At 33.1% G+C, this 26,083-nt stretch overlaps 1 protein-coding gene across 50 annotated transcripts in view; it reads left to right on the top strand.

The window, feature by feature from the left end:
• Nucleotides 1–26,083, top strand: part of LOC124362991 — a 217,854-nt gene that overhangs the window by 10,782 nt on the left and 180,989 nt on the right. For 37 of the 50 annotated variants that reach the window (XM_046818018.1, XM_046818013.1, XM_046817994.1 and 34 more), the window contains exons 6-23: nucleotides 718–759; nucleotides 3,674–3,787; nucleotides 5,997–6,050; nucleotides 7,133–7,189; nucleotides 8,817–8,864; nucleotides 9,072–9,113; nucleotides 12,344–12,421; nucleotides 15,832–15,873; nucleotides 17,863–17,958; nucleotides 19,621–19,671; nucleotides 22,301–22,399; nucleotides 22,628–22,714; nucleotides 23,138–23,227; nucleotides 23,568–23,621; nucleotides 25,133–25,186; nucleotides 25,331–25,384; nucleotides 25,529–25,582; nucleotides 25,918–25,980. In XM_046818018.1, coding sequence (XP_046673974.1) covers nucleotides 718–759; nucleotides 3,674–3,787; nucleotides 5,997–6,050; nucleotides 7,133–7,189; nucleotides 8,817–8,864; nucleotides 9,072–9,113; nucleotides 12,344–12,421; nucleotides 15,832–15,873; nucleotides 17,863–17,958; nucleotides 19,621–19,671; nucleotides 22,301–22,399; nucleotides 22,628–22,714; nucleotides 23,138–23,227; nucleotides 23,568–23,621; nucleotides 25,133–25,186; nucleotides 25,331–25,384; nucleotides 25,529–25,582; nucleotides 25,918–25,980 — 1,179 coding nt within the window. The remainder of the gene's footprint in view (nucleotides 1–717; nucleotides 760–3,673; nucleotides 3,788–5,996; nucleotides 6,051–7,132; nucleotides 7,190–8,816; nucleotides 8,865–9,071; nucleotides 9,114–12,343; nucleotides 12,422–15,831; nucleotides 15,874–17,862; nucleotides 17,959–19,620; nucleotides 19,672–22,300; nucleotides 22,400–22,627; nucleotides 22,715–23,137; nucleotides 23,228–23,567; nucleotides 23,622–25,132; nucleotides 25,187–25,330; nucleotides 25,385–25,528; nucleotides 25,583–25,917; nucleotides 25,981–26,083) is intronic. The other 13 variants (XM_046818014.1, XM_046818003.1, XM_046818020.1 and 10 more) reach the window with 7 other exon arrangements.

The following is a 26,083-nucleotide window of genomic DNA, read 5'->3' as shown; positions in this document are numbered from 1 at the left end:
AGATCCAAAATCTTTAACATGATCTACTACACGACGAATGCTTGTATTTCAATGTTTTGAGATTCGAACGTGGATCCATTTCTATTTGGCTTACACTGTATTTTTAGAGTTTAAATTATTTTAAACTTATTATTTAGGATCGATTTAGTGGGGAATCCATTTAAAGTAAATCTCCACTGTTAGCGGTTTGACCGCCAGACATTTGAAACGAGTGGTACATAAAACCCTGTACAATTTGTCGAAATAAAAAAAAACCATGCATGCCAATTTTTGAGGTGGGCTTTTAAGCAATTCTTACGGGAAATACATGTAAAATTTTAAGCAAATCGAAAACCATCAGTATCAAGAATGTATTTACAAAGGCTTGGAATTCACGTAATACCACACACTCACGCTTGTATAAAATATACGTACGCACATACACTTACATGCCAAATGCGACAAGAGTATTCATACATAAAAAAAACATCTGATAGACCTAGTGTATACATGCGACTGCCACATACTATTGTGTACTGCGTTATTTCGTCCTATTCTATTGCATATTGGAGAAGTACTCCTCAGTTACTGGATACGAATACTTCAAACTGTAACTGTTATGGGACATGTGAAAGTGCATTTTTAATTTTAAGTCATTCAGCTCTGTAATATAAAGTGAGATGCGTAGTAATAATTCATTGACGAGAGTCTAATAGATTTTTTTTACCGTTGTTGCAGCCCGTCGCCGGTCCTTCTGGCCTCTGCCCTAGAACAAGTCCTGTAAGCAAGTATACTGTTATTTAGTATAGTACTGTAATTTATAATAGTGGTTACTATAAAACATACATCGTTTATCCGTAGACCACTTAGTGAGGTTTTGTCTTTAGTTACAGCTTTATAATCTGTAGGCTTATCAATATCTCTTTTTAAGGGATAAAGTTTTTCAATCATTAATTAGAATTTTATCTTGCTTCACCAATATTAGTTTTATTACTACATTCGTTTTAAGGTACAAAATAAATATAAAAATAATATATATATAGAGAATTAAATTCCATTGATATTTTGTATGTGAATAGGAAAATATAATTAAGTATACAATTCTTAAATAGGGAAAATGTATCTGACAATATACATTTTTCAATGTATGGGATTTATATAGAGCGGAATAAGTGAAAGCAAAAAATAGTCCACAGGAAACGTAATGTTATAATCATTACGTTAAAAAACATACATTATTTACATTTGTAAAAAGAGAAATTACATTTACAAACTAAAAGAAAACCCTTCGACAAGCCTTTTGTGCATTATTTCCTAATTTGTATAATATACAAAATATCTATATAATATTATTTGTATTATATACCCTTTACCGTTTATGTAAGATAAAAATTACAATTTATAATGGGTGATTCAAAAAGAGCGCCGGTTTTGAAAAGACCGGTAAATTTTATTTTATCGGTTGGCAACAATGTTTGACCTTGATTCTATTTCTGACTACATTCCGATTGTTGACGCAGCTGATTTTTCTCTCTCATTAGTGCATTCTGTGTCTAACCATGGAGAAGTTTACTTGTGCGCAACGAGTGTTAATAGTGAAAGCGTTTTATCAGAGTGGAGAGAGTTATGCGGCTACTGTTAGGCGACTTCGCGGTACTCTAGGACGTAATGAAGCACCGAATGAATCAACAGTTCGCAGACTCATGAAAAAGTTTCAAGAAACGGGTTCACCAGTCGACCTCAAAAGTTCTGGACGTCGTCGTTGTGCCCGAACTGAACAGAACATTGAGGTGGTTCGTGACAGTGGTGGCTGTTAGCCCAGCGAAATCAATACGTCGCCGTTCTCAACAATGGGTTTAAGATGTTCTTCTGTATGGAGAATTCTTCGGTACGATCTCAAATATCACCCCTATAAAATTCAGCTGACGCAACAATTGAAAGTGGCAGATCACCAGAAGAGACGATAGTTTGTTGATTGGGTATTGAGAAATTCGCAGGAGGAAGAAAACTTCACAATGAATATCATCTTCAGTGATGAAGCGCACTTTCAGTTGAACGGATTTGTTTAATAAACAGAACTGCCGTATCTGGGGTTCAGAAAACCCTCGAATGATTAACGTAAGGGAAATGTATCCACAACGAGTGACAGTTTGGTGCGGCTTTTGGTCGGGCGGTGTCATCGGCCCTTATTTTTCTGAAGATCAGGAAGGGCCAGCTGTGACAGTGAATGGAGACCGATACCGTACGATGATTAGGGGGTTTTTGTGGGCTCATTTGGATAACATAGACATTGACCAGTTGTTGTTTCAGCAGGATGGTGCCACCTGCCACGTTGCCCGTGAAACAATTGTGTTGTTCCGTGACCGCTTTCAGGATCGCGTCATTTCTTGTAATTCCGACCATTAATGGCCACCAAGGTCGTGTGACTTAACACCTTGTGACTTTCATCTTTGGGGTTATCTAAAGTCATTAGTTTATGCCAATAAACTCCGAACCATCAATGAGTTGAAGGAGGAAATTCGACGGGTTGTCTGCCAAATTGAAGTGGAAACTTGTCGTGCAGTCATGGCTAATTTCATGGGCAGAGTTTTTGCGTGTCAGCGTAACAGAGGAGGACACATGCATGAAATTATTTTTCATACATGAAATCGGAAGGTTAGATGAACATATTTATGTATTTGATTTCAGATTTTCATTAAAATAAATCTTTTAATTTGATATATCAAAACCGGCGCTCTTTTTGAATCACCGTCATTGAATCATCATATTAGCTGAATGATTTCTTCTAATGTCACATAAAATTTAAATTGTTACAATGAAATTATTTTAAACAGTTTTCTCGTTATTATCAATATTTGGCTTTATTAAAAACAAATGAACAAAGGATATTTTATTGCAAAATATCTGAAGAAGTTCTCAAAAAGTCCAAGCAAAATCATCAAAACTTGATACCTTAAAACCAAATATCCAAATGTTACCTTGTCAACCTTAAAATGCTGCTGATTTAGTTGATAATGAAATCCTCTTAAACAAATTAACGTAAAAGAAATCAAACACTCTTGGTTTTAAGAGTTTCATGGTTGGTTGAAAATAAAACTACCCAAAGTACAACATTGAGAGCTTAACAAGCGTAGTTGATTGTGGCGTACCCCAAGGGTCATAGTTTCCACTATATTATTTATTAAATTGCACTTAGCACAATTTGACTACTTAAACATAAACCGTAAAGTACTTAAGTGATAATAGACTATTAATAATTTTCTTGTATTATAGATATGAAACAGATACTTAATGATTGATTTATTGTTTTTGCTATGAAGTCGTCTTGCTAACAAAAATATAAATATATACGTGTTTCTATAATATTTAATTCCACAGCTTCTAATCTACCGACTTGCGTTTACAACTATGAGAACAAGTTTCTAATATAAAATATATAACTGTTAGCTAAGATGATTAATTTCCATTTGGGCTATACATTATGCAGTAATTATACATTAATAAATAGTAAATTTGCATCAGAAGGAAAGACAGAAGTGTTTGTAATACAATCCAGCAATATAATTAGATGCTCTCGTAACATAAACTTAATGGCCCTACTTTAAACCCCAGTTAGTAGCGTAATGAAAAAAAGCTGCCATTGTTAATAATTGGATAACGGCACAATTAATGTCCACATGTTGTATTTTTGCAGGCAATGGCAATACTAAAGTCATTGACGGAGACACAGCAAGCCAGACTCGCCTCAGAGAGAACCGCTGCGGCTAGCTCGCTTTATAGGAGCCAATCCTCACCATCGTCATCTGTGGTAGTTATTTCAAGTTAAAAACCTTTAATTACAATCGAAAAACACTTTATAAGAATTATATCGAAAAGCAATATTAGAGATCCATCACGTCTTTTATTTAATCAATTGAAAATACTCCCATTGAGATATTTATATGTATACAAAGTGCTAAATATATTGCATGATAGAAGTGGGAATTTCAAGTGAGGTGGGGAATATCGATTAAAATTGAGAAATGCTGATAATGTATTTGTTGCAAAACCTGAAAAAACTTATTTTACCAAAACTTATTCATTTTTGACACCTAGACTATATAACTACGTGTCTTATGCTATAAGGAACTTGATTAAAAAAAACAGAATTTCTTTTTAAATTGAAAGTTTGGCTTTTTAGTTTAGATAATATTGAAATGTACCTGTAAATATTACATAAATTATTTTGTTTGATTTTTTCGCATACTTCCTTATTTAATTTTTATGTTCTTGAATTGTGTTATTTGATTAAAAATGTTTTTGTTATAATATACAGTGCATATGTTAGTATTCCATTTTTATCCTAGAGATGTACAGTGCCCTTAAGTTTAAGTATAAAAATGCAGATGTAGGTATGCGTGTCGTCTTAGGGTACGTATGTGATTTGTATGTATATATGTATGTTAAAGCCTACGTATTTTTCTTTTCTTTTATTAATGTAGCACATCATTGACAATTATATTTGGTTTTTTGTAAAGTTTATATAAATATTTCTATTTAGAATTTAAGTATGGGGAGTCTATCAAGAAAATACGAGTACAATAATAAAACCGATCAAAAATATGAATTTCAAATTCAAGGATGGGACCTCATTACAAGCTCTGCTTTGGAGGCCCTGTATCTTTCTTAAAGAAAGTTAAAGTTTATGTTATTAAATGCTATTATTGTTTATATTTTTTACAACATAATATGGTATATTTTAAATATTATTATGTGTTTTGTCTTAAGGTCAGACTGAGCAAGCACGAGAAAGGCTTTGTTATATTCTATTTTGTTTTTAAAATCTTTGTTTTCTGTATTTTGTTTACATTTAAAAGAATATTTTCAAGAAGATTTTTTTTGGATTGACTGTCTAACAAGAAAAATATCAGATGTATATATGACTTTCTTTAAGAAATAAATTTCTTTCTTCTTCTTCTAGTTTAAGCTCAATCTTGATCTAAAATATTACCAGTGCCTCTCAAAGAGTGTTGTAAATACGGTCAATGGACCTGTGTTGTGTACGCTCGTTTTCCACTTTTTAAATTCAGAAGGACATGTCAATATCATTTGTTTTAAAGATTTGCGTTTTTACACTCACATCTTGGAAATAAATAGATGTCAATCTAAAGAAGTGAGCTTTGATTCTGTGTCACTTTTTAGTCTAAAGCAGGTGAGAGAGTCAGGAGAGGAAGTTGTGTTATGAGGGGAAAAGTAAATCCTCGAGGAGATGGAATGTTTGGATGAGGATTTATTATTATTGCCTAGCTCAAACAGGATGAAACCAATTCAGCCTGGGTAAAACTGAAAGTCACTTTTGCCGCAGACGCAGTGACGGTAGGTTCTGAGGCCCATGAAGAAAAAGAGGTGTAAGATGATTTATGGTATTGCTTCATCCAAAGTAATTTCAAAATTAAATTTAATTAATTTTTGTCTGGATAGGCATACATTTTATACAATATATACTCGTACATATCAGACGTCATAAATTAGAAACTTAATTTATAACCAAGGAACTAACAATATAATGATGGAGAGACCAAACATTGTTACAAAAGCTATCATGGAGGAGTGCATGGTAAAATCTCATCATGACAGCTAAAATTATGTATCCTGATAGATAATTCTTTGGATGGAAATTCTATCCAGTCGAATTTCGAATCAACAAACACTTTAAAAACAGGGGTGTAAAATGAAATGTGACCAGAGCAACAATATATGTGATGAGGACGAGTATTTTTAGCTGGGTAATATTCTTAAAATTGGCGGGTTTATTCCCTTGCGTAGATCTTGCAGGGAGATCATTGCTCTAAATGCCTCAGGCATTTAAATTCCAATTTCGACATATAAACGTTATATTGCCTACAAGCGTACAATGAGATATTATGTCGGGTGTTTTCAGAACTGTTGAGATCAAAACAAAATTAAAAACATAGTAGTAGGTTTTTTATGTTGTAGTATGCCTATACGGTGAATTGCAACTTCATTGAATGTTACAGGATTTTTCTCCTGGATCGCCAGCCTCATCTTATGCAACATGTCCCACTTCTCCTGTAAGCATGAACATTACTTAATATACTATCACAAAAACATTTCTATGTTAGTATTTCAATCAATTAGCAATTTTACAAGGATAATGGTGAGGTTATATTTGTGTAATTTTTAACCACCTTGAGTGACTTTAAATTATTGAAATCTACACATACTGTGGTATTGAAATAACTAATTATAATGGTCATACTTTTATTAATTTTATTATTAATTTTATTTAATTAATTAATTTAATTAATTTTATTAATTTTTCTAGCAGTCTTGCATTTGTATGGATTTCTGTGAGAACATTGATGAAATAGTTGTATGTGAAGTTAAAATAGCTCAAAAAAGGAAATAAAGCAAAATATATAGTTATACAGATCTTAAACTTAATGCCACAAAAATATATTGAAAATGCACGAAAAATTTTGTCGATTTAAGACAGCGCTACGTAGAAAAAACAAATTGGCAACTTTAGAATCAAAGAGAGAAGAAAGTTAATGGTTGAAAAATAACAATGAGACAAGGAATACGAAGATGTTACATATGTAGGAGGAGAGTTTTAACTGATGCCATTTGTTGTAAGTGTAGATTATAATTTTAACGGAAATTTCTAGTTTTTTACTGTTCTTTACATAATTAAAAGGCCCTTTCTGTACAGTTACAACTATTTTAAGTGTGCTCAGTAAAAACATCTTCATTTGATATAAAACAAAAAATATACTATTTAATTTTATAATTTTAAGTGTATAGTCCATAATATTCTGTAAGTAATAAGAAAAGAATATTTAGATTATTTATTTAGTCCGGTAAATAGTTCAAAATACAGGGTAGTGGCTTATGAGGACGAAAAGAATAAGGCTTAAAGAAGGCAGGCCACTCCTATTTAAAAAAATAAACAATTATTTTAAAATTAACTAGAACATGTAGAAAGAGTGGACTGTACATTTTATGGAAATTGGACATCGTTTACTATAGGATTTCATTGTGTTCTAAACATTTTTTGTGACTAACCATGTAGGCCCCTTTAAGAACATATAAAAAAAAAATAAATGAATAATTGACTGCATTCATAATTAAGTTGTGGCATTGAATGTTTCAGGCGTGCTCTCCTATATCTCCAGCGTCATCTTACCGAACGTGTCCTTCTTCACCTGTTGTAAGCAAGCACTTTACTAATATACTTACTTGTTTCTTACTTTTAGTTCTAGAACAGATAGTCTACATAGCACTACATCATCAAGTCCAATTGGAATTAGTAAGGAACAGGATAGTTTAGGGATTTTACGCGTTAACACTGTGATCTAAGCTAGCGTTGAGTCTGTAAAAACAATTACTAATTATAATCTGTTTTAACCAAATGTCAACAAAGTATCGTTCTTAAGTAATTAGGGTACGTTTTAAGCATATTTTTCAAAAAAACGTATTCTAAACGTCCTGAGACAAAAGTGTAAACAGTAAATTTTTTATTGGTGAGAATCACTAAGTAGTGTACATTTCGTAATTTAATACACCCATTGTGCACTCATAAATATCAAAGATTATTTAATAGACATTACATTTTGAATCTATAAATATATTTTTGTAATATATAAATAGCGGTAATCCCATCTTAGCTTTCATTGTTATGAGATTTCACTTTTTTATTAGCAATAAACAAGGATGAGTATGTTTTGTTTGGATACCATGGATTACTATCAAGACGGTTTTTGTAAATGAAATCGGAATTACTACCGAACCATTCTCTTCAAGCATAACATTCTCTTTGAAGAATAACATGCTACCTGTATAGTTCCACATTTCTAGTGACAAGTATAGCCTGAAAACATAAAATGATTTTTAGAGTTTAAGTGGTGAAGTAAATTCATGATAATTAAAAGAGAAGAGCACCTAAAATCGATCCTTGTGGAATTCCTTCTCTAGAGTTTGTGAACGTGGCCTTATGCAGAACTGTTACTACCTGCCATTTACACTGTGTAGCAATTAAGAGTTAAAAAAGATCAGCAAAACATAGTTCTGCACCGACAAACCCTGCCCCTGGCGCTTTTATACACAATGAAAAATTCACTCACTTCTATTTTAATTGCTTTAAGTAAAAAAATTCATATTTCTTTTCTATCATAGGGCTATATTTATCTCCTGCAATTACCTGGTTAAAGATTGTTTTCCTGAGGCAATTCAGAAGGCAATTGATTTACGCTAGGCGGTGACTGCTACAGAGTATTTTTGTATTGATACTTCACACATTCACTTAATTTTTAGAAGTGAGGTTGCACGACTATTAGGCTGGAGTAAGCAATAGGTAAATATAGGTCGGTTAAGGAGACTTTTGTCCTGCGTAATCTAAGACGACTTATTTTATATGACAATTAGCTATGTGCTAATTACTATATTAGCTGTGTGGTATTAGGGTTTAGAAATATATAATTTGAAATTTTTACATAATTTTTAAATACTTTGAAATGTTTATGAAATAAAAAACAGAAAAATCGTTCATTTTTTTAGTTCAACTTATGGGAATCGTAAAATATGGTTACCAAATTGGTAAGTTCAGGGTGAAGAAACCTTGGTATGAACCAGGCGGAGTGTCTAATTTGAGTCTTGGTCACATGGCTTGTACATGCAAAGTTTATGCATCAAGCTTGTTAAGAATTGAGAGGTTTCTGCCTAAAAATAAAAATACGAATATGTGAGATCCTCTGTGAGTTTCTGTGATTGTTTGCCTAAGAACCCTATGAACATGTACTGTGGAAGATCATTGCCAAATTAACTGTAATATTTTTCAGGATTCCTTACCAGGATCGAGCCCGTACTCGACTCCAGGACACCGTATGGTAGGTGCAGTCCTTTGCGACATTTGTTTCGCTTTACATCTAAAGGAACAGGATAATATAAATTATATTAAGCACTTGGTACAATTGGTGAGATAGTACCAAGTACAGTACTATTATAGTAAATAGTATAAACCACGAATTAGTATCTGGATAGAATTTGGTGATTTAAGTATAATGTATTAGTGTGTTAGTTACTTTCTGTTTTAGAGCCGGCCACCTACACCGGGACGACAGTTTGTGTTTCCCTCAGTAAGTAAATTTATATCAATTTGAGAGAATAGAGAGAATGTCATTGTAGAATAAGTTATAGCTGAAATTGTTTAGTATTTTACATAAGTATTCAAATTTTACTAATTGATTCCGGAGGAAAAAAGGAGTTATTTTATTTTTCTAATAATGAAATGAAATTAAACCCAAAAAAATGAAATTTTATCCAAAGGTATATTAGATACTCGTATATTAATTCGGTTTCGTTTCGGATCAAAGTTTCGATACAAAGTTTAAAAATTTATAAAAATGTAAACTATCATAGGAGACATATCACTGCAAGCCTGTACGTTTGGCTTTATTATTGATTAATAATATAAACATACCAAAATTCTAACACTGGTATCATCAAAAGAAACTAATCTTATTTGCTCAAGCGAAGTTTAAACAATATATCTCAGGTCTAAGTGTAACAAATCAACAATTTATTTACCACAACCCAAGTCTGCATGATATGTCTCGTACTATAGTGAACTCCCTTTTGAAGTTCAGTCATAATATAAAAATACTTGAATACATTGCAATAATTCAGATATATAGATATTGAATCTGAATAACCCAGAAGACATGTGCACTTCTGGCTGGTTTACGCCTTCCAGTTGAACTTACACTGGGTATAGCAAAAACCAATGTGGACAACCCTATAAGTCCAAGAGCATCTCACTAACCGCAAATGTCGAGATATTGGGGTAAAAGGGTGAATTGAAAAGTCTATTCTACCGCGGAGGATGACTGTTGGAGTAGGTGGAGCTTGTCAGTGTTAAGGGTTGTTGCTGGCCTGGACGAGTGAGGGAGTGCTGTCGCCTGTCCTTGAGAGGCTGACACCGAGCAGACCCTCCCTTTTTATAAAATAACAGGACTGAGATACACCCCTATCATTGACTCCTCATAAGATCTCGACAGTGGGCGGCCCCTACCCCCTGATCTAACCCATCCTCAATGTCCTATCACTCCTGAAGCAAGTGCAAATTTTTAGGACTAAGTGCAATTAGAGCTTTCTTTACCTTCTTGTACTAAGTGAACAACAATGTATTGCCAAGTATTCCTTTTAAAAAAGTTTGGGTTCAGAGCGCTGTTAAATGATCCAAACCGGAATTCACTGGCTGATTATAACAAACTAAGAGGTTTTTCTTAGTTATTTAATTAAAAAGCCTAGTTTCACGTTTGATTGTGATATTTTTGTGTTTCTCTATTTGTAAATGGTAACGGAACGGGAGTTTCCATTTGGTTTACATTAATTTGGAGACTCCATACTCCCTATTAATACGGAAAGAAGTGATCATAAAATATTCTTAAAGACACAATAATGCTAAAATAACATCCTGTAAACCTTTCTTTTTATTATCAAAATTATTAAAGAAGCAAAAGCAGGAATTTATTCACTGTCACCCTTTATAGTAGATAATCCTGAACAGATGTACTGTTTAATCTTCTCCTGCAGTTTTATGATTATCCATAATGTGAAAGCATAACGGAATTAGTATCAATATTTACAATCGTTAAAAGGGAGGTAAAAAATACAAACATTAATTTTAAAGAACTTTTATTTTCATTGTATTTGTTAAATGCTGGGATAAGTTTAAATGTGTATTTTAATTAATAAATACATATCAGTGGACGAAACCTGTCAAAACTTATGAATCCCAACGATTGTTGGTCAAGCCTATCATCCGAAACGAAAGAGAATTAAATATTGATACATATCTAGAATTTTATTTCCATCCTCATGATTTTTGCTCATCACCAATTCAAAATGAGAGGAAACAACGAAACCATTTTTCCTCATAACTTCATTCTCGGTCAACATATATAACCTAATAGAGTATTTGACCCTGAATGGATAGAAAGTTTGAGCCAATTGTTCAGTATCTGCATGATTATTTCTTTCAAGTATGCCTCTCAGCACTGGTAAGATCAGACCTTGTCTGTGTGAGTGAAATTAAATTCCATATTAAATATACTAGAACAAATTAGAGCTAATGAAATAGTTAAGTTTTTCTTCTCAGTATACAGGGTGTAACTGAAATACACCAACAAACTTCATGAGGTCCAATTCAAAATGAGATTAAACAACGAAACCATTTTCCCTCATAACTTCATTCTCGGTCAACATATATAACCTAATAGAGTATTTGACCCTGAATGGATAGAAAGTTAGAGCTAATTGTTCAGTATCTGCATGATTATTTCTTTCAAGTATGCCTCTCAGCACTGGTAAGATCAGACCTTGTATGTGTGAATGAAATTAAATTCCATATAATATACTAGAACAAATTAGAGCTAATGAAACAGTTAAGTTTTTCTTCTCAGTATACAGGGTGTAACTGAAATACACCAACAAACTTCATGAGGTTGTTTCTGGGACAAAAAAAAAAACCAAAGTTCCTATAAATATATGCCCTAAAATTCATCGTTTTCCGTCTGTACGTTGTTTTAGTGTTTTTTACATTAATTTTTTTAAAGCAGCCATTACAGTGCAACCGATCGGACATGAAAGTTAACCGCCATTAAAAGGTAGAATGTTAAAATTTTCAACTTATGCTAATCTGGTATATATCGTCAAATTTAAAAAATAGAAAATATTTAGTCAGCAAAATTCTAAACGGTGGGTTGTTAAAACTTTGATGGTATATTTCTTAAAAACTACTTCATGAATAAGAAACGTGCTAGAATAAAAAATTTATAAATTTTATTCTAAAGCAAACGATAACTCATGTATTGAAATCGTTCATGAGATAAAAAAAGTTGTTGGATTTTTCTTAAACTAGTAACATATCATATTTGAGCTATAGCAACTATGAAGTAAGATAAGTAAGTTATCTCCTTGTTTACTTTCAGGTAAAAAAATTAATGTAAAAAATACAAACACACGGAAACGATGCATTTTAGGATTTATTTATTTATAGGAAATTTTTGGTTTTTTATGACTCAGGAACTACCTCCTAAGTTTGTCGGTGCATATCAGTTATACCCTGTGTAGAGACCAGACTGTGTTATATTTGGCATTAACTGATAATTATTGTTCAAATACAAAGCCTAAATTTGTGTTAAAATCAGTAAATTTGACATGCAAAAATACAAAATAAGTAATTACAAAATTGACTTTAATATAGAGTCGTTACTTACGAAGAATGGACAGGAACAAATGCCTTTAAATCGAATGTCTGTAGGTCTTGTATTTAACATGTGTGATAAATGTGTACATTTTGTAGGCTGGCCCGGGTCCATCAGGCGGTCCTAGAGCCACTTCATCGCCTATATCATGTGCACGTCCAGTTTGTCGCGTTGAAGTGAGTGAATATATTCCTAAATACATTTTAGTGTATTATGACAATAGCCGGTGTATATATGTATATAGAATTTATAGAGCTTGTTTGACCACTGCATACAGTGTCTGCAGAGTGGTGGTAGGTTATTATACTTAATTATCTACACTAGTAAAAAGGTCAAAGGTGAGTTGCCTTATAATCTATCCTTTAAGATGTAGGAGGGATAATTATGAGGGGTAAGTTTGAAAGACAAATCCTTGTTGATGGATAAATTGTCTCTATTTTGCCAACAACTGTGTAATAGATGGTTTGTATTTTTATAATTTAGGAGCTGAAATTATCCTTGCACTTCCCCCCCCCCACACACACACACACACACACACACACACACACACACACACACACACACACACACACACACACGCGCGCGCGCACACACACACACACACACACACACACCCGCGCGCGCGCACACACATTAAAACAATTTAAAACTGCATTAGTAAAACTTATAAACGTTCGATACATACAATATAAACGCTTCTGTAGCATAGTTTTTAATAAACCACCAACAATGAAAACAGTTCAGTCCATTTACACATATACGGTACTAAAAATAAAGATTTACAACACATGACAACGTATATGGTTAAGTTATTAAATCTAACATCACTTTTCGATGTCTAGTTCATTTATAAAAATTATAAAATCGCTAACTAAAAATATGTAAATACTGCCCTCATTTGTTCAAAACTGTCTCTTGATATATTCTTGGTAAATATCTGTTAAATTTTATTTTGATTGAATATACTTTATATTCACATTTTCAGTTATTACCAAATCTATATCTATATATATATATATAAAAATGAATGTTTGTATGTTTGTCCTTTATGGAATCGTGAACTATTGGACCGATCATGATGAAAATTTGTACGTATATGTATTTTTCCACGGAGAAGGTTTATAAGCTATGCCCATCCCTTTCCCGATTCAGGATTCCGCCCCACTGGTTACAGAAATACCCATAAGAAATTCATTGCAGCAAACATATGTTAACGTCTTTTCAAATTTTTAATCAGCTGTTCTTTGTAAACATATATTACACTTATAGTTTTAAAGCATAGAGTAAGCTTAAGAGAAACGACAAATTTTGTTTAAACTGTTTCTGCAATCACTGTTAAACATAGACTTTACTATCCAGATAATACAATTCAAATTTGACGTAAAAATTCACCTTTAACTGCAATATTTATTTAATATAAACCATGCTCATGCTTGATCAGAAGAGCAATGCAGATATCATAATTACTATCTTACGTTGGCTACAAATATAAAGAATGTTATAAAATCAACCTTAGTTGTTTTTTTTGACAGAAGTATGGTTCTCAAAACTCCGTGTGTACATATTCTCTCGATCGAGACAACAAAGCAAGCTCAATCGTGGCATCGGAGATATAACTAATTTAATCTAAAATTTATTATAGTAAAAAAAAAAATTTACTAAGTAATATAAGGACTTCGGTTCTTAAGATTTGCGTGCGAAGCCGTGGGTAACAGCTAGATAGAGGCAGGAATATGGTACATACCTTCATAATACGCCCAAGAGGCTCACGATGGAACGACTATCAATTATCTCAGCAATGTTTAGAATGTGATAGAAAAAGAATAAGTGAATATAGTGTACTGTTTTCAACGGGAAATTGCGTGCGAAGCCGCGGGCAACTTTTGCAAAAAATTATTGAAATGCGCAGCAAAGCGCGCCGGGCCCGCTAGTTATTTATAAAATTATGTCTTGTATCAACGTGTTTAGTTTTTTTTGACTATTTACATAAAACTGCATCATGTATATTGTACCTTTGTTGTCCACGTGTAAAGTTGAACATGATCGATTCATTTAAATCATTGCAAAATCCTTTAATATGTATTAATTAGAATACACTTGAAGTAGCAGAAACATACTTCAAGCTTGAGTCGTTTTGTCGAAAACCATAAATTTCTATAGCAAAAACTGACAGTGCCACCAATACTTGTTCTGTCAAGTTTACATGTTAATTTATAACTAACTAGCTGTTACCCGCGGCTTCGCACACAATCTTCACTTAGTAAAAGCAGTTATGATGTAATATGATGGGAGTCCTATAAACATTTTAAAACGTAAGTAGGCATACATCAGGTAGATGTTAAGGTCATGGTAAATAGTATCATAGATTAACTTTATTATTATATCATGTTTGGCACGTGTAGGAGCATTTCTGGTTCTAATTAATTATATACATAACGTCAAAGCCGAATCTGCTTTGTCATCCCGATCAAAAAAACACAAATCTGTGATCACATAGGTTTTGGAAAGTTACTTCGGTCAAAAAGCGTATATTTCCAGTCCTTGTCATATATTTCAGGTCTAAGATATTTCTAGTACCATAGTAGAGTTTGCCTTGTTATTCTGACGAAGAAAAAATATATATACTTTCGTAGGATCGAGATGTCTACTTCGGTTAAAAAGTGCCTACTTAAGACCGTTTAAATTCACTTACCTACTATTTCACAGTTTAGCTTGTCATATTGTCTCGATCAAAATACTATATACGTTCGATTATCTAGTTCTCGGAAATCTATTTAGGTCAAAATCGTGTTGACATAGTTGAGTTTGGCTTGTCCTGATGAAGAAAATACACACATAAGTAGGACAGAAAAGTCTATTACGACCTAGCGGGAAGTCCTACCTACTTACTATGCACTTTCGGTATAAGAGGAAAAACATTATTTATTATGAAACATTGAAAAATAATCGTTATTCAAGTTTTGCGTTATACCAGTCTTGCTTTTTGGACTGTAGCCAGGGAAAAAATGAATCGTTGAGGCATGTTAGTTTTTATTTCTCTGTTTTCCATAAGCCACTGATAAAATGCAATATCACAATGTCAAGGAAGACCGCCAGTTTAAAGTAACTTATGTGAAAAACATACATAACTTTGTGCATTAAGGTTAGTTTTATAACAGTATTTAATGCATTAGATGATTTTAATTCTTCACTGGCGCAATATGGAGTAAAATTGATATATTAATGTTTTATTTACTATCTGCATTACACTACCGATAAAGCACTGTTTACTTATTGTTGATAAAATTTAAATGTAAACAGTTGTTTCAGAAAGTTTGTCGAACTATAGCTGTCAACAGCTGTTTAGTGCCAGTTTAATTTGTATTATGAAACGTAAAAACTACAAGTTTTTCTGAATTCCAAAATATTCCAGGTAACTTTTCTTAACCTTTTCTTCATAAAAACCTTCCTCGGATTTCAGTGGACATTTTACAAAATGAATTAACCGAATTGGTCCAGCCGTTATCAAGATTTGCGCTTACCAACACATTCAGCGATTCTTTTTTATTTATAAGATAAAATACTGAAATAATATTGATTGTTGCAGCCCCAACAAAGGCCCCAAGGTCCAGCTGGCAGACGTTCACCTGTAAGTAAACTTTACAATTGATGGAACCTATAGTAAGTCGCACGAAAGTAGTCTGGTGAGATTTGAGCTGGTGTTGATATGTCGCTACTGACTGTCAGCTGATCTCGGCAGAATGTAGTTATTTGTTCTAGTTGTGATAATGTTTATTGCCTGCAAATGGTTGAAGAAGATCAGCAGTTTTTTTCCATACAAGTAAAACTGGCAACACTGTATGGCGCGGCACGGAGCGTTATGAAATGTCACAACACTGCAAATGTCATCGCACTCATTTCGTGCGACCTACTATATTGTATTGTGCATTTATAAACTAACTTAATACTAAGAATATGCAACTATAAATGACCCCTTTTAAGTTCAAAATGAACCAACTGAGATCGAAACAGAGAAAATGTTGTTGCAGCCCGTTACTTTTTTTCTAAGGTTCGACTTCTTCTTAAACTGAAAAATTTGACAAATAGTTGGGTAAAGAAGAATTTGAAAATATTTACTTTTGTGTCACATCTGTTATTATTTCTCGAGTTATCGAGAATCCGACTGCGTTGTATCATTATCGTGGTTTCCTAACGCTGTACGTTTTTTGAGCAGCACGACTTGGCTGTGTTATATTTGGCATGAATTTATACAAAACGGCAAGCTGTATGTATTAAATAAAAAAAATTAGTTTTGAATCTCAATCTGTTATAATAAAATTTTGTACGTTTGACATGTAAATTTGCACACACAACATTACCAATTTGACTTTAATCTTGAGTAGTTACTTTCAAATAAATGTACTGAAAAAATGTCTTTAAATCATTTGTCTGTAGCAATTGTATTTGACATGTATGTGAGACTAGCTGTTACCCACGGCTTCGCACGCGATTTTCTACAGAAAAATTGGGACGTAGGAGAGCATATTTCTTTTAAACGTCGTTATTACCCTTCTGAGATAAATGGTAGTTACTGACAGATACTCCAAGCTCATGATCTATTTAAGATTAAAATTTTAAAACAGTCTCAATATGCACCTGTGAAATAACTGGAATTTTTTTCCAATATTCTATGATTTTTGTATACAATTGAACTATATTAGACCATCGTGGATAGAAGTCAAAAAGTCGGAATTCATTAGCGCGGAATTCAATGTAATAAATGATGGCGCTCAATGTAATTTTGAAACGAAAATAGGCATATCTTAGGTACATATTATTACAGTCTAATGATTATGAGCTTCAGATGTTAAGCGAAATTGCGTATGGTTGGTTTTTATTTTAAGCTTTGCGCGTGTATCACTTCTGGATTAAATTAGTTATATCTCCGATGCCATGATTGAGCTTGCTTTGTTGTCTCGATCGAGAGAATATGTACACACGGAGTTTTGAGAACCATACTTCTGTCAAGAAAAACAACTAAGGTTGGTTTTATAACATTCTTTATATTTGTAGCCAACGTAAGATAGTAATTTTGATATCTGCATTGCTCTTCTGATCAAGCATGAGCATGGTTTATATTAGATAAATATTGCAGTTAAAGGTGAATTTTTACGTCAAATTTGAATTGTATTATCTGGATAGTAAAGTCTATGTTTAATAGTGATTGCAGAAACAGTTGAAACAAAATTTGCTGTTTCTCTTAAGATTACTCTATGCTTTCAAACTATAAGTGAAAAGAAATTTAAAATAGTAATTAAATTATATTATAAACATATAAATTTCTTTTGTCGCATTATATGTGTTTACAAAGAACAGCTGATTAAATTTGAAAAGGCTCTTTCACTTAATAACATATGTTTGCTGCAATGCATTTCTTACGGGTATTTCTGTAACTTTTAGAGACCAGTGGGGCGGAATCCTGAATCGGGAACGGGATAAAAAGTATCCTATGTGCTTCTCCCAGTTCTTAGCTACCTCCCTACCAATTTTCAGCCGAATCGGATCAGCCGTTCTAGACTTATAAATAGTGTAACTAACACGACTTTCTTTTATATATATAGATGTGCACATGTTATAGGCTGCTCAGGGTCCTGCAGGCGCCGGTCCTAGGGTTCACTTCGCTCCTGTCGCGGGTGGCCCAGGACCTGGACAACGTCCTGTTTGTCAAGTTGCTGTAAGTAAATGTAGATCTACAGATACTAGGGTGTGTACTGACTGTAACCAATGTATATAATGTATGGAGGATTGTTACGTCTGCATGCAGTTCCATCAAACGTATTGGTAAATCATACTTGGTTATACTAGAAACAATAGCGAGGGTGAGTTGCCTTTTAGTTAAAACTTCTTTAAGATTACAGTTGATGGATATATTTTCCGTCAATTTTGTTTGCGCTTTGTTTTGTGGTGCGTTGATTTTGATTTGGGATGGTGACAGGCTCGCTGCGCTCTCTTGTTGCCTTCAAATTGTAGTCAAGGAGTGATCGTTTCCTTGAGTTATGTTAGTACCCGGTCTTTTCGTTTTTACCTCCTACTACTGTAAATGTTCCGTCCTACGATGGAAATTTCTAGTACCTAACGTGCAAATCTGTTTATTAAATTGAATTTTAATCCTTCGAGTGCCACAGCGTCGCTAATTTTGACGGTAGGAAAAATGTATAAAGTGCCAGCGTCGCTAATCTTGACGTTTTCGTATTTTTATAACATTTTATATAGTACAGTTTTGTCCAACCAAAAAATGTGAATTTTCAGTGCAAATATATTAGGGTTATTATTTAGTAAATGTAAAACTTTATGTAAATATGTTAGCAAAAATTTGTCTCTAAATTTACTAATTATATTTATTTGTATTACCTTGATGTTTTATTAGATTTTGTGTGAAAACTACACTATTATTATGTAATTTCTAAACTCTGACAAATGAAGTACAGTTTATAAAAAGTCGGTACCGGGCAGAATTTTCTTTATACATACAATGCCATGTTTTTTTATATATATTCTAGAATCATATATTATACATGGGTTTCATTTAAAATTATATGGCCTTTATCATGGCATAAAGAAAAAAACCTTAAACATACCGTATACACTCAAATTAGGTTAAAATTTAACTTTTTATAAAAAAGTACAAAACGTTTTTTAATAAATACAGAATTTTTTATATTTTTATAAAGGAAAATTTATTTGTAACGATATGTATCATATTCTGAAGTTAATGAGAAATAAAACAACAACAAAATTATAAAAATCTGTTGGGTGGTTACTTTTACAACAGCTTTTTTCCCAAAAACTTACAAATATGCAAAAAACAGCCTGGAACCCTATGCATATGCCTTGGGAAAATACCTGTAGCACACAAAAGGTTGATGTTTAAAATTAAATAACAAGAATATCACTGTGAGTTAGGAAAAAGACAAACAAAGGAATTCTGACCATTTAATCATAGTCTATTTTAGCTCGTGTAAGTTACTTATATTTTATTTTTTAATTCTATTCATTTTGTTCATGTGCCTTTTGATTTTTGCAACCAATTTGCTGCTATTATGTTTTTTAGCGAGTTGAGACTAACTCCTTGAGAAACATGCCTGGTTCAGTAATAAGCTGTTTTAAACTAAAAATAATACTCTCTCATGTTTGACATAGAAGCTATGGAAGCCCGTGGGGCAGAGCCTTATAATCAGACGTGTTTCCAAGCTTCACATTCATACCAAATATGTATATAAAATTTTAGTTTTACATATCTAAAGTCAAATCGTAAAAATCAAGAAATTCTTTTAATGATATCGATGGATATTTACTATGTTTAAAACTCATGTTGTAACAATATCGATTGTTGCAGCCCCAACAAAGGCCCCCAGGTCCTGCACCAGCAGCTGGAAGACGTTCACCTGTAAGTAAACTTTACAATATTACAGGAATCTATTGCAGGCCGCACGCAAATAGTCTGATGAGATTTGAGCTGGTGTTGACATATCGATACTGACTATCAGCTGTTTCCGGGATTATGATGTGGTTAGGTTCACATGAACGCGTGATAATGTTCATTTCCTGCAAAGGATGTTGAGAATAATCCGTAATTTTACATAAACGTAAAACTGGCAACACTGTTCGAGTGTGAAGGCGGGTTCAGACCCACATCGGACTATTTTCGTGAATGCTACTTTAGCGTACGTTTTATACTATAAACAACATACGATTTTTATCGGGACATTACAACTTGGGAATCCTTTGCCCTGAGTTTTGTATGGCAACGCTTTGCAAACAACTTTGCTATCAGATGTGGATATGTTATATGCTATAGCTAACCGATGTAAGACGGGGCACGGTGAGTGGACTGATTATAATAGTTGTTGCTTTTTGTTTTTTGTTTGTTATTGATTTTCCGCTCTCGGGACATAAATATATTTATTTACAATATTTAAAAATTTGATATTTTTTATATTTTATTGATGGTCAACTTTTATTAAAAAATGAGATAAAAGATAAGGTTTTATCTACGTTTCATAAATACAAAACAAATAAATAAAACTTTTATTTGAAGTGGTTAAAATGTCATAAATCTAATATATTCTTCTTTATATGGCGTCCAAAATATTAATATGCTTAATGTGTAAAAGTGCGCATTAATGTTAAGACACATCTGAATTTTAGAAATTTTTCATTTAACTTATACCCTGTTTTAAATTAGATATTGCTAAAAGTTATATCTTCATAATAACATTTAAAATATAAACAGTATTTTGACACAAGTTTTAGTTGAAATGGTTGCCGTAACCCACCTAAAATGTTTTAACACGTGTTATGTTAAAAACATTCGTACATTATTTTCAGTAGTAAATTTATTGGATATAATCATGTTTTATATATATATATATATATATATATATATATATATATATAAATCTTAATAAGAAATCTTCAAATGTATTAACAGTTTCTATATTTCGGCTTAAGCTGTCTTAAATCCTATATATATTACAAACATATAAATAGGGCTATAAGAACATAATAAAATAGTATATCTATAATATAATGTACTATATATATATAGTACATTATATTATATATATATAATATAATATAATTATATATATATATATATATATATATATATATATATATAGGTATATTATATATATATACAATAGTATTGTTGTAGTAACTTGATAGGTGGTCTGATAAAAACTAAATAGTTACTGTTATTGACGGTGGGTGATTTGAAAGGATAAAGTATTTCGGATTTTTTTGCCGCGTAATAACATATAACGTTACAAGAAGAAGAATTGCGTTTCAAAGATTTGAATCTTTCATCTAGATCAGGTGTAAAAAGCTTAAGTTATGAGGTTACACAGTCACAAAAAATAAGAACATGTAACCAATATGTGACGATGAACTCTCGAAGTCGTGGATAACGCCTGAAAAGGTTCTATCCAAAACAAAAACTCGAGCATACACGTCCAAGGTGACTGGAGCAAGAACCAATAATACTACAGTACTGTGCAGAACAAGCGTACTGAACACCACAATGACACGTCCGCAACCCACCAGCGACTGTGAGAGACTGACGAAAAGAAACGCAGTGTTCTATTGTGTCCGATGGAAAATGTCCGAAGTAATATTATTCTTTACAAAATATATGCCATGCGAGTTTTATAAAGAGATTGGCATGTAATTTGTTTATAACTAGAGAGCGTTTTCTGAATAAATGTACCATGTTAACGGTGTAGTGAGTATACACGTATGAATGTTGAAGATCTGTAATGCCTGGCACTCTCGTAAGTGAATATTGCATGATTATAGAATATCTTTTAGAAATAAATACTGAATCTCATAGCCTATAGTTTTGAATGTATGTATTAGACCACAGAGGGGTCAAACCAGAACATTTTTCATGCTCTACTTGAGATCCAGAAGGTGAAGAGTGAGCTCAAAATGATATCATGAAATCAATAAATGACCATCACTTATTTTCTTGTTTATCTATAACTTTCACCGACTTACTTACAAGTGCATAAATGTCACTCTCTGCTCAACACCGTTAGCAGAAAATATTGAAATAAGAAGTATTGTTACTATCAAGCTTGCTATATGCTTCTAAGAATACAAATTTAAACTGATTACGGATCTTATGTCATTAAAAAATGTTTAAAAAGAACAGTTGATTAATTTTAAGATGCTGCAATACAACTTTAGAGACACGATGAGATTGTTTATACCAGTAGGGCGTAGTCCGAAGGAATATTCTAAATAAGAATAGGCCTAAATGTTTACGAGGGACCCAAAGAGTGTCCATATAATATTTCAGTACAGTCGGTCCAATTTGTACATGATTGAATAAAACACACATATGAAAACACGGACATATACCATTAGAGTTTTATATAATAGTATAAATTAACCAGGGACCTTAAGAATGACCATGTAGAATTTCAGTGCAATCAGTCCAGTAGTCTTTACATGATTGAGTAACACACAGACAGACGCCATTAGAGTGTTATATAACAGTGTAGATGTTACAGGCCCGTCCTCCTGCAGCGGAGCCTAATCAACCTCACGTATGCCGTCAACCTATCTGCGACTGTGCTGCTCAGCCCAGGCTAGGTGGCCGACCTCCTAGGGTAAGTGAATAAAGCGACTTCTGAGAATGACGTCACTGATACTCTAGAAATGAAAAAAAACTAACCTGTCCGAGTTTAGTGTATTGCAATTATATATTAGTGACGTTATACCTGTTTTTTTTAATGTTGACCAAACAATTACCTTACATTTAATGTTAAACTGGTACGCTATACAATCTCGTAAAGGCTGTATTTAACGCAATAAAGATTATTATTGTTATGTTACAGAGGCGACCTCCTGGCGAGGAACCTAGAGCACGTCCTCAAGTATGCCCTGGAGGATACCAACCCTTGCCCGGAGGTGTTCCTGCTGAGGTAAGTGAATGTATGCTGTCCTGACGATGATATAACATATAATCTGCTGCTCTAGAGATTAAAAAACATTAACAGAGGAAGCCTTCTGACGCGTTGATGAGGTCGTGGACCGTGGTGCAGAGTGAGGGTGGGGGGCTGACGTGGATTAAAAATGTAATCATGTTTAAAGTAATTTTTGTAATAATGATATTATAAATTATTTATAACGTTACAATTTTTAGTTGTATAAAGGTGATAGTTATCTATTAAATGTTTTTAAGTTTAATTTGAAGTAAATTACATTTTAGTCACGTTCTACATATTTTTTTAAGATTTTGTGTTAAATTAGTTTTTATGCTCTGACCAAACAATTACGGATGGATGCTATATAATCTCGTAAAGTCTGGATTTAAAGCAACAATAGTTATTATTGTTATGTTACAGAGGCGACCTCCTGTTGCGAGACCTAGAGCACGTCCCCAAGTATGCCCTGGAGGTTATCAGCCCTTGCCAGGACCGTATCCTCCTGCTGGGGTAAGTGAATATTTGAAGTCCTGAGGATTATATACATGTAAAAACATTATCACTATTACTTTCAGTTTTTATTTTTCCCCAGTTCATGCTAAAGTCTCTTAACTATACCGTGTACTTAAAAGTAGAGTAATCATGGTTTCCTATGGTTTGTAAATATAGAAATCCACGCTGTGGTATTTGCCTACAAATTAATTATAAGTTATAATTAATACAAAGTGCTTACAATAAAATATGGACTATTTCTGTCAAAGAATCACATGAAACTATAGATCTTGTTATTAATTAACAATTGTGTGCCTAGTGATGATATTTTCAATTTAAATATTGACAAATGTTACAGGCGCGCCCTCAAGTATGCCCTGGAGGTTACCAGCCCTTGCCTGGACCTGCTGAGGTAAGTGAATATATGAAGTCCTGAAGATGATGTTATACGTAAAAACATTATCACTATTATATTCAGTTTTACTTTTGGCAAATACAGTATTATCCGTAATAACCAATACTGAAACTGAATCAGCTGTAGTTACCTTCTCGATCAGCTGATTTAATTGTTGATTGTTGCCACGGCTTCGTTTTCATTTCTTATTTTTGAGGTTAGTTTTTGCTGACATGGTGGTAACAATGGTAGAGAAAGTTTTTATCGTAGAGCATTATTTTCATCTATACGGAATTGTACGTGCCGGTGGGCCTAGCTTGTTATACACTGCATTACGTATTCAGGAAAATTTCCACAACATTCGCCTAGTAATGCTGTGATTCTTAGTGTTGTTAAAAAATGTCGAAGAACAGGTAGTGTTTTGACACAGCGAAAGGGCTTTTCAGGTCGCCCAACTACTACTGTCAGTACAGATGAAAACCACGGAATTGTGTTGCAGCAAGTGTTACAGTCACCGAAAAAAAGCCTAATGCGAGCTTCTCTTTAACTGATTAGCAAAACGTCAATACGAAGAATGTCCAAAAACATTGGCGGTGTTCCCTACAGGATGCAAAATGGACAACCTTTGAACTGCAAAAACAAACTAGCCAGAGTTCAGTACTGTGCTTCAATATTAGCAATATGCTATGAAGAACCTGCGTTTCTGAGTGATGTATGGTTTAAAGATGAATGTCATGCGTTTCTTTGGATTTGAACGTCCTGACATTGTTGTAGAGAGGCCACAGCATAGTGAGCGTGTAACCATTTGGTGCAGCGTGTATGGGAGGGGTATAGTGTGACCATACTTTTGAAGGCAACAATGGAGACACAATCAGTATAGATATAGGGCCGTTATTGATCGTTTTGTGAGAGTCCTGAGGAGATTTTGTCGTAGACGAAACCTGCCGTTAAATTCACAATGGTTACAGCAAGATGGGAAATATTAAAAGAAAAAAATTTCAGCGAGGACCCACCATCTAAATCGTTCAACTCAAAGAAAAAATAACCATGTGTATTAGGAGAATGGAACAACCCCTATTCATAAACCCGATGCAAAACCTACAAAAGTACGATTGTTGCGTCAAATTGAACGGGGGTCATATTGAACATGTTAATACCCGAGATTAACCGATTTTGCTTCCTTTGGCTAGTATTTATTGGTAAAACCTATATGTAATGTTACTTTGTTTACCATATAAAAATTTTACCATTTCAGTACTGTTTATTTTGGCTAATACGTTACATGCTAAATTCTCTTAACCATAACGTTCACTTAAAAGTAGAGAATCCACGGTTTTCTAAGCTATGTAAATATACCAAAATAAGCTGTGGTATTGTTTCTAAAGATTAATCATAACTTATCATGATTATAATGTGCTGACAATAAAATGGAATATTCCTTTCAAATAATCACATGATTCATTTTATCAATTAATAATTGTGTGCCTAGTGATGAGTTTCTGAAATTGCAATATTGAAAAATGTTACAGGCGCGTCCTCAAGTATGCCCTGGAGGTTACCAGCCCTTACCCGGACCTGCTGAGGTAAGTGTACATATGAAGTCCTGAGTATAATGTCATATATGTAAACACATTATCACTATTATGAATTATTTTATTCATGTTATCAATTAATAATTGTGTGCCTAGTGATGAGTTTCTGAATTGCAATATTGAAAAATGTTACAGGCGCGTCCTCAAGTATGCCCTGGAGGTTACCAGCCCTTACCCGGACCTGCTGAGGTAAGAGAATATATGAAGTCCTGAGTATAATGTCATACATGTAAACACATTATCACTATTATGAATTATTTTATTCATGTTATCAATTAATAATTGTGTGCCTAGTGATGAGTTTCTGGATTGCAATATTGAACAATGTTACAGGCGCGTCCTCAAGTATGCCCTGGAGGTTACCAGCCCTTACCCGGACCTGCTGAGGTAAGTGAATATATGAAGTCCTGAGTATAATGTCATACATGTAAACACATTATCACTATTAAACCTTCAGATTAATTTTGGCCAGTTCATGCTAAATTTTCTTAACCAATCCGTTTACTTAAAAGTAGAGTAACCACGGTGTTCTAAACTTTGTAAATGTATTAAAAAACACTGTAGTACTTTGTCTAGAAATTAAATATAAATTATAATGAATACAACTTGCTGACAATAAAACATGGACGGTTCCTTTCGAAGAATCACGTGACACAATTAATCAATTACTTTATGTACCTAGTAAAGATTCTTTTCAAATGCAATATTGAGAGATGTTACAGGAACGTCCTCAAGTATGCCCTGGAGGTTACCAACCATTGCCCGGGCCGTATCCTCCTGCTCAGGTAAGTGTATATATCCAGTCCTGGGGATGATGTAATACATGTAAAAACATTATCAATATTACCTTATGTTTTATACTCGGATATTTCATACTAAATTCTCTTA

Source organism: Homalodisca vitripennis, chromosome 5 (assembly GCF_021130785.1).
Source record: "Homalodisca vitripennis isolate AUS2020 chromosome 5, UT_GWSS_2.1, whole genome shotgun sequence".
Lineage (NCBI taxonomy): Eukaryota > Metazoa > Arthropoda > Insecta > Hemiptera > Cicadellidae > Homalodisca > Homalodisca vitripennis.
Note: the sequence above shows the minus strand (reverse complement) of the source record. Positions and strands in the feature narration are given on the sequence as shown.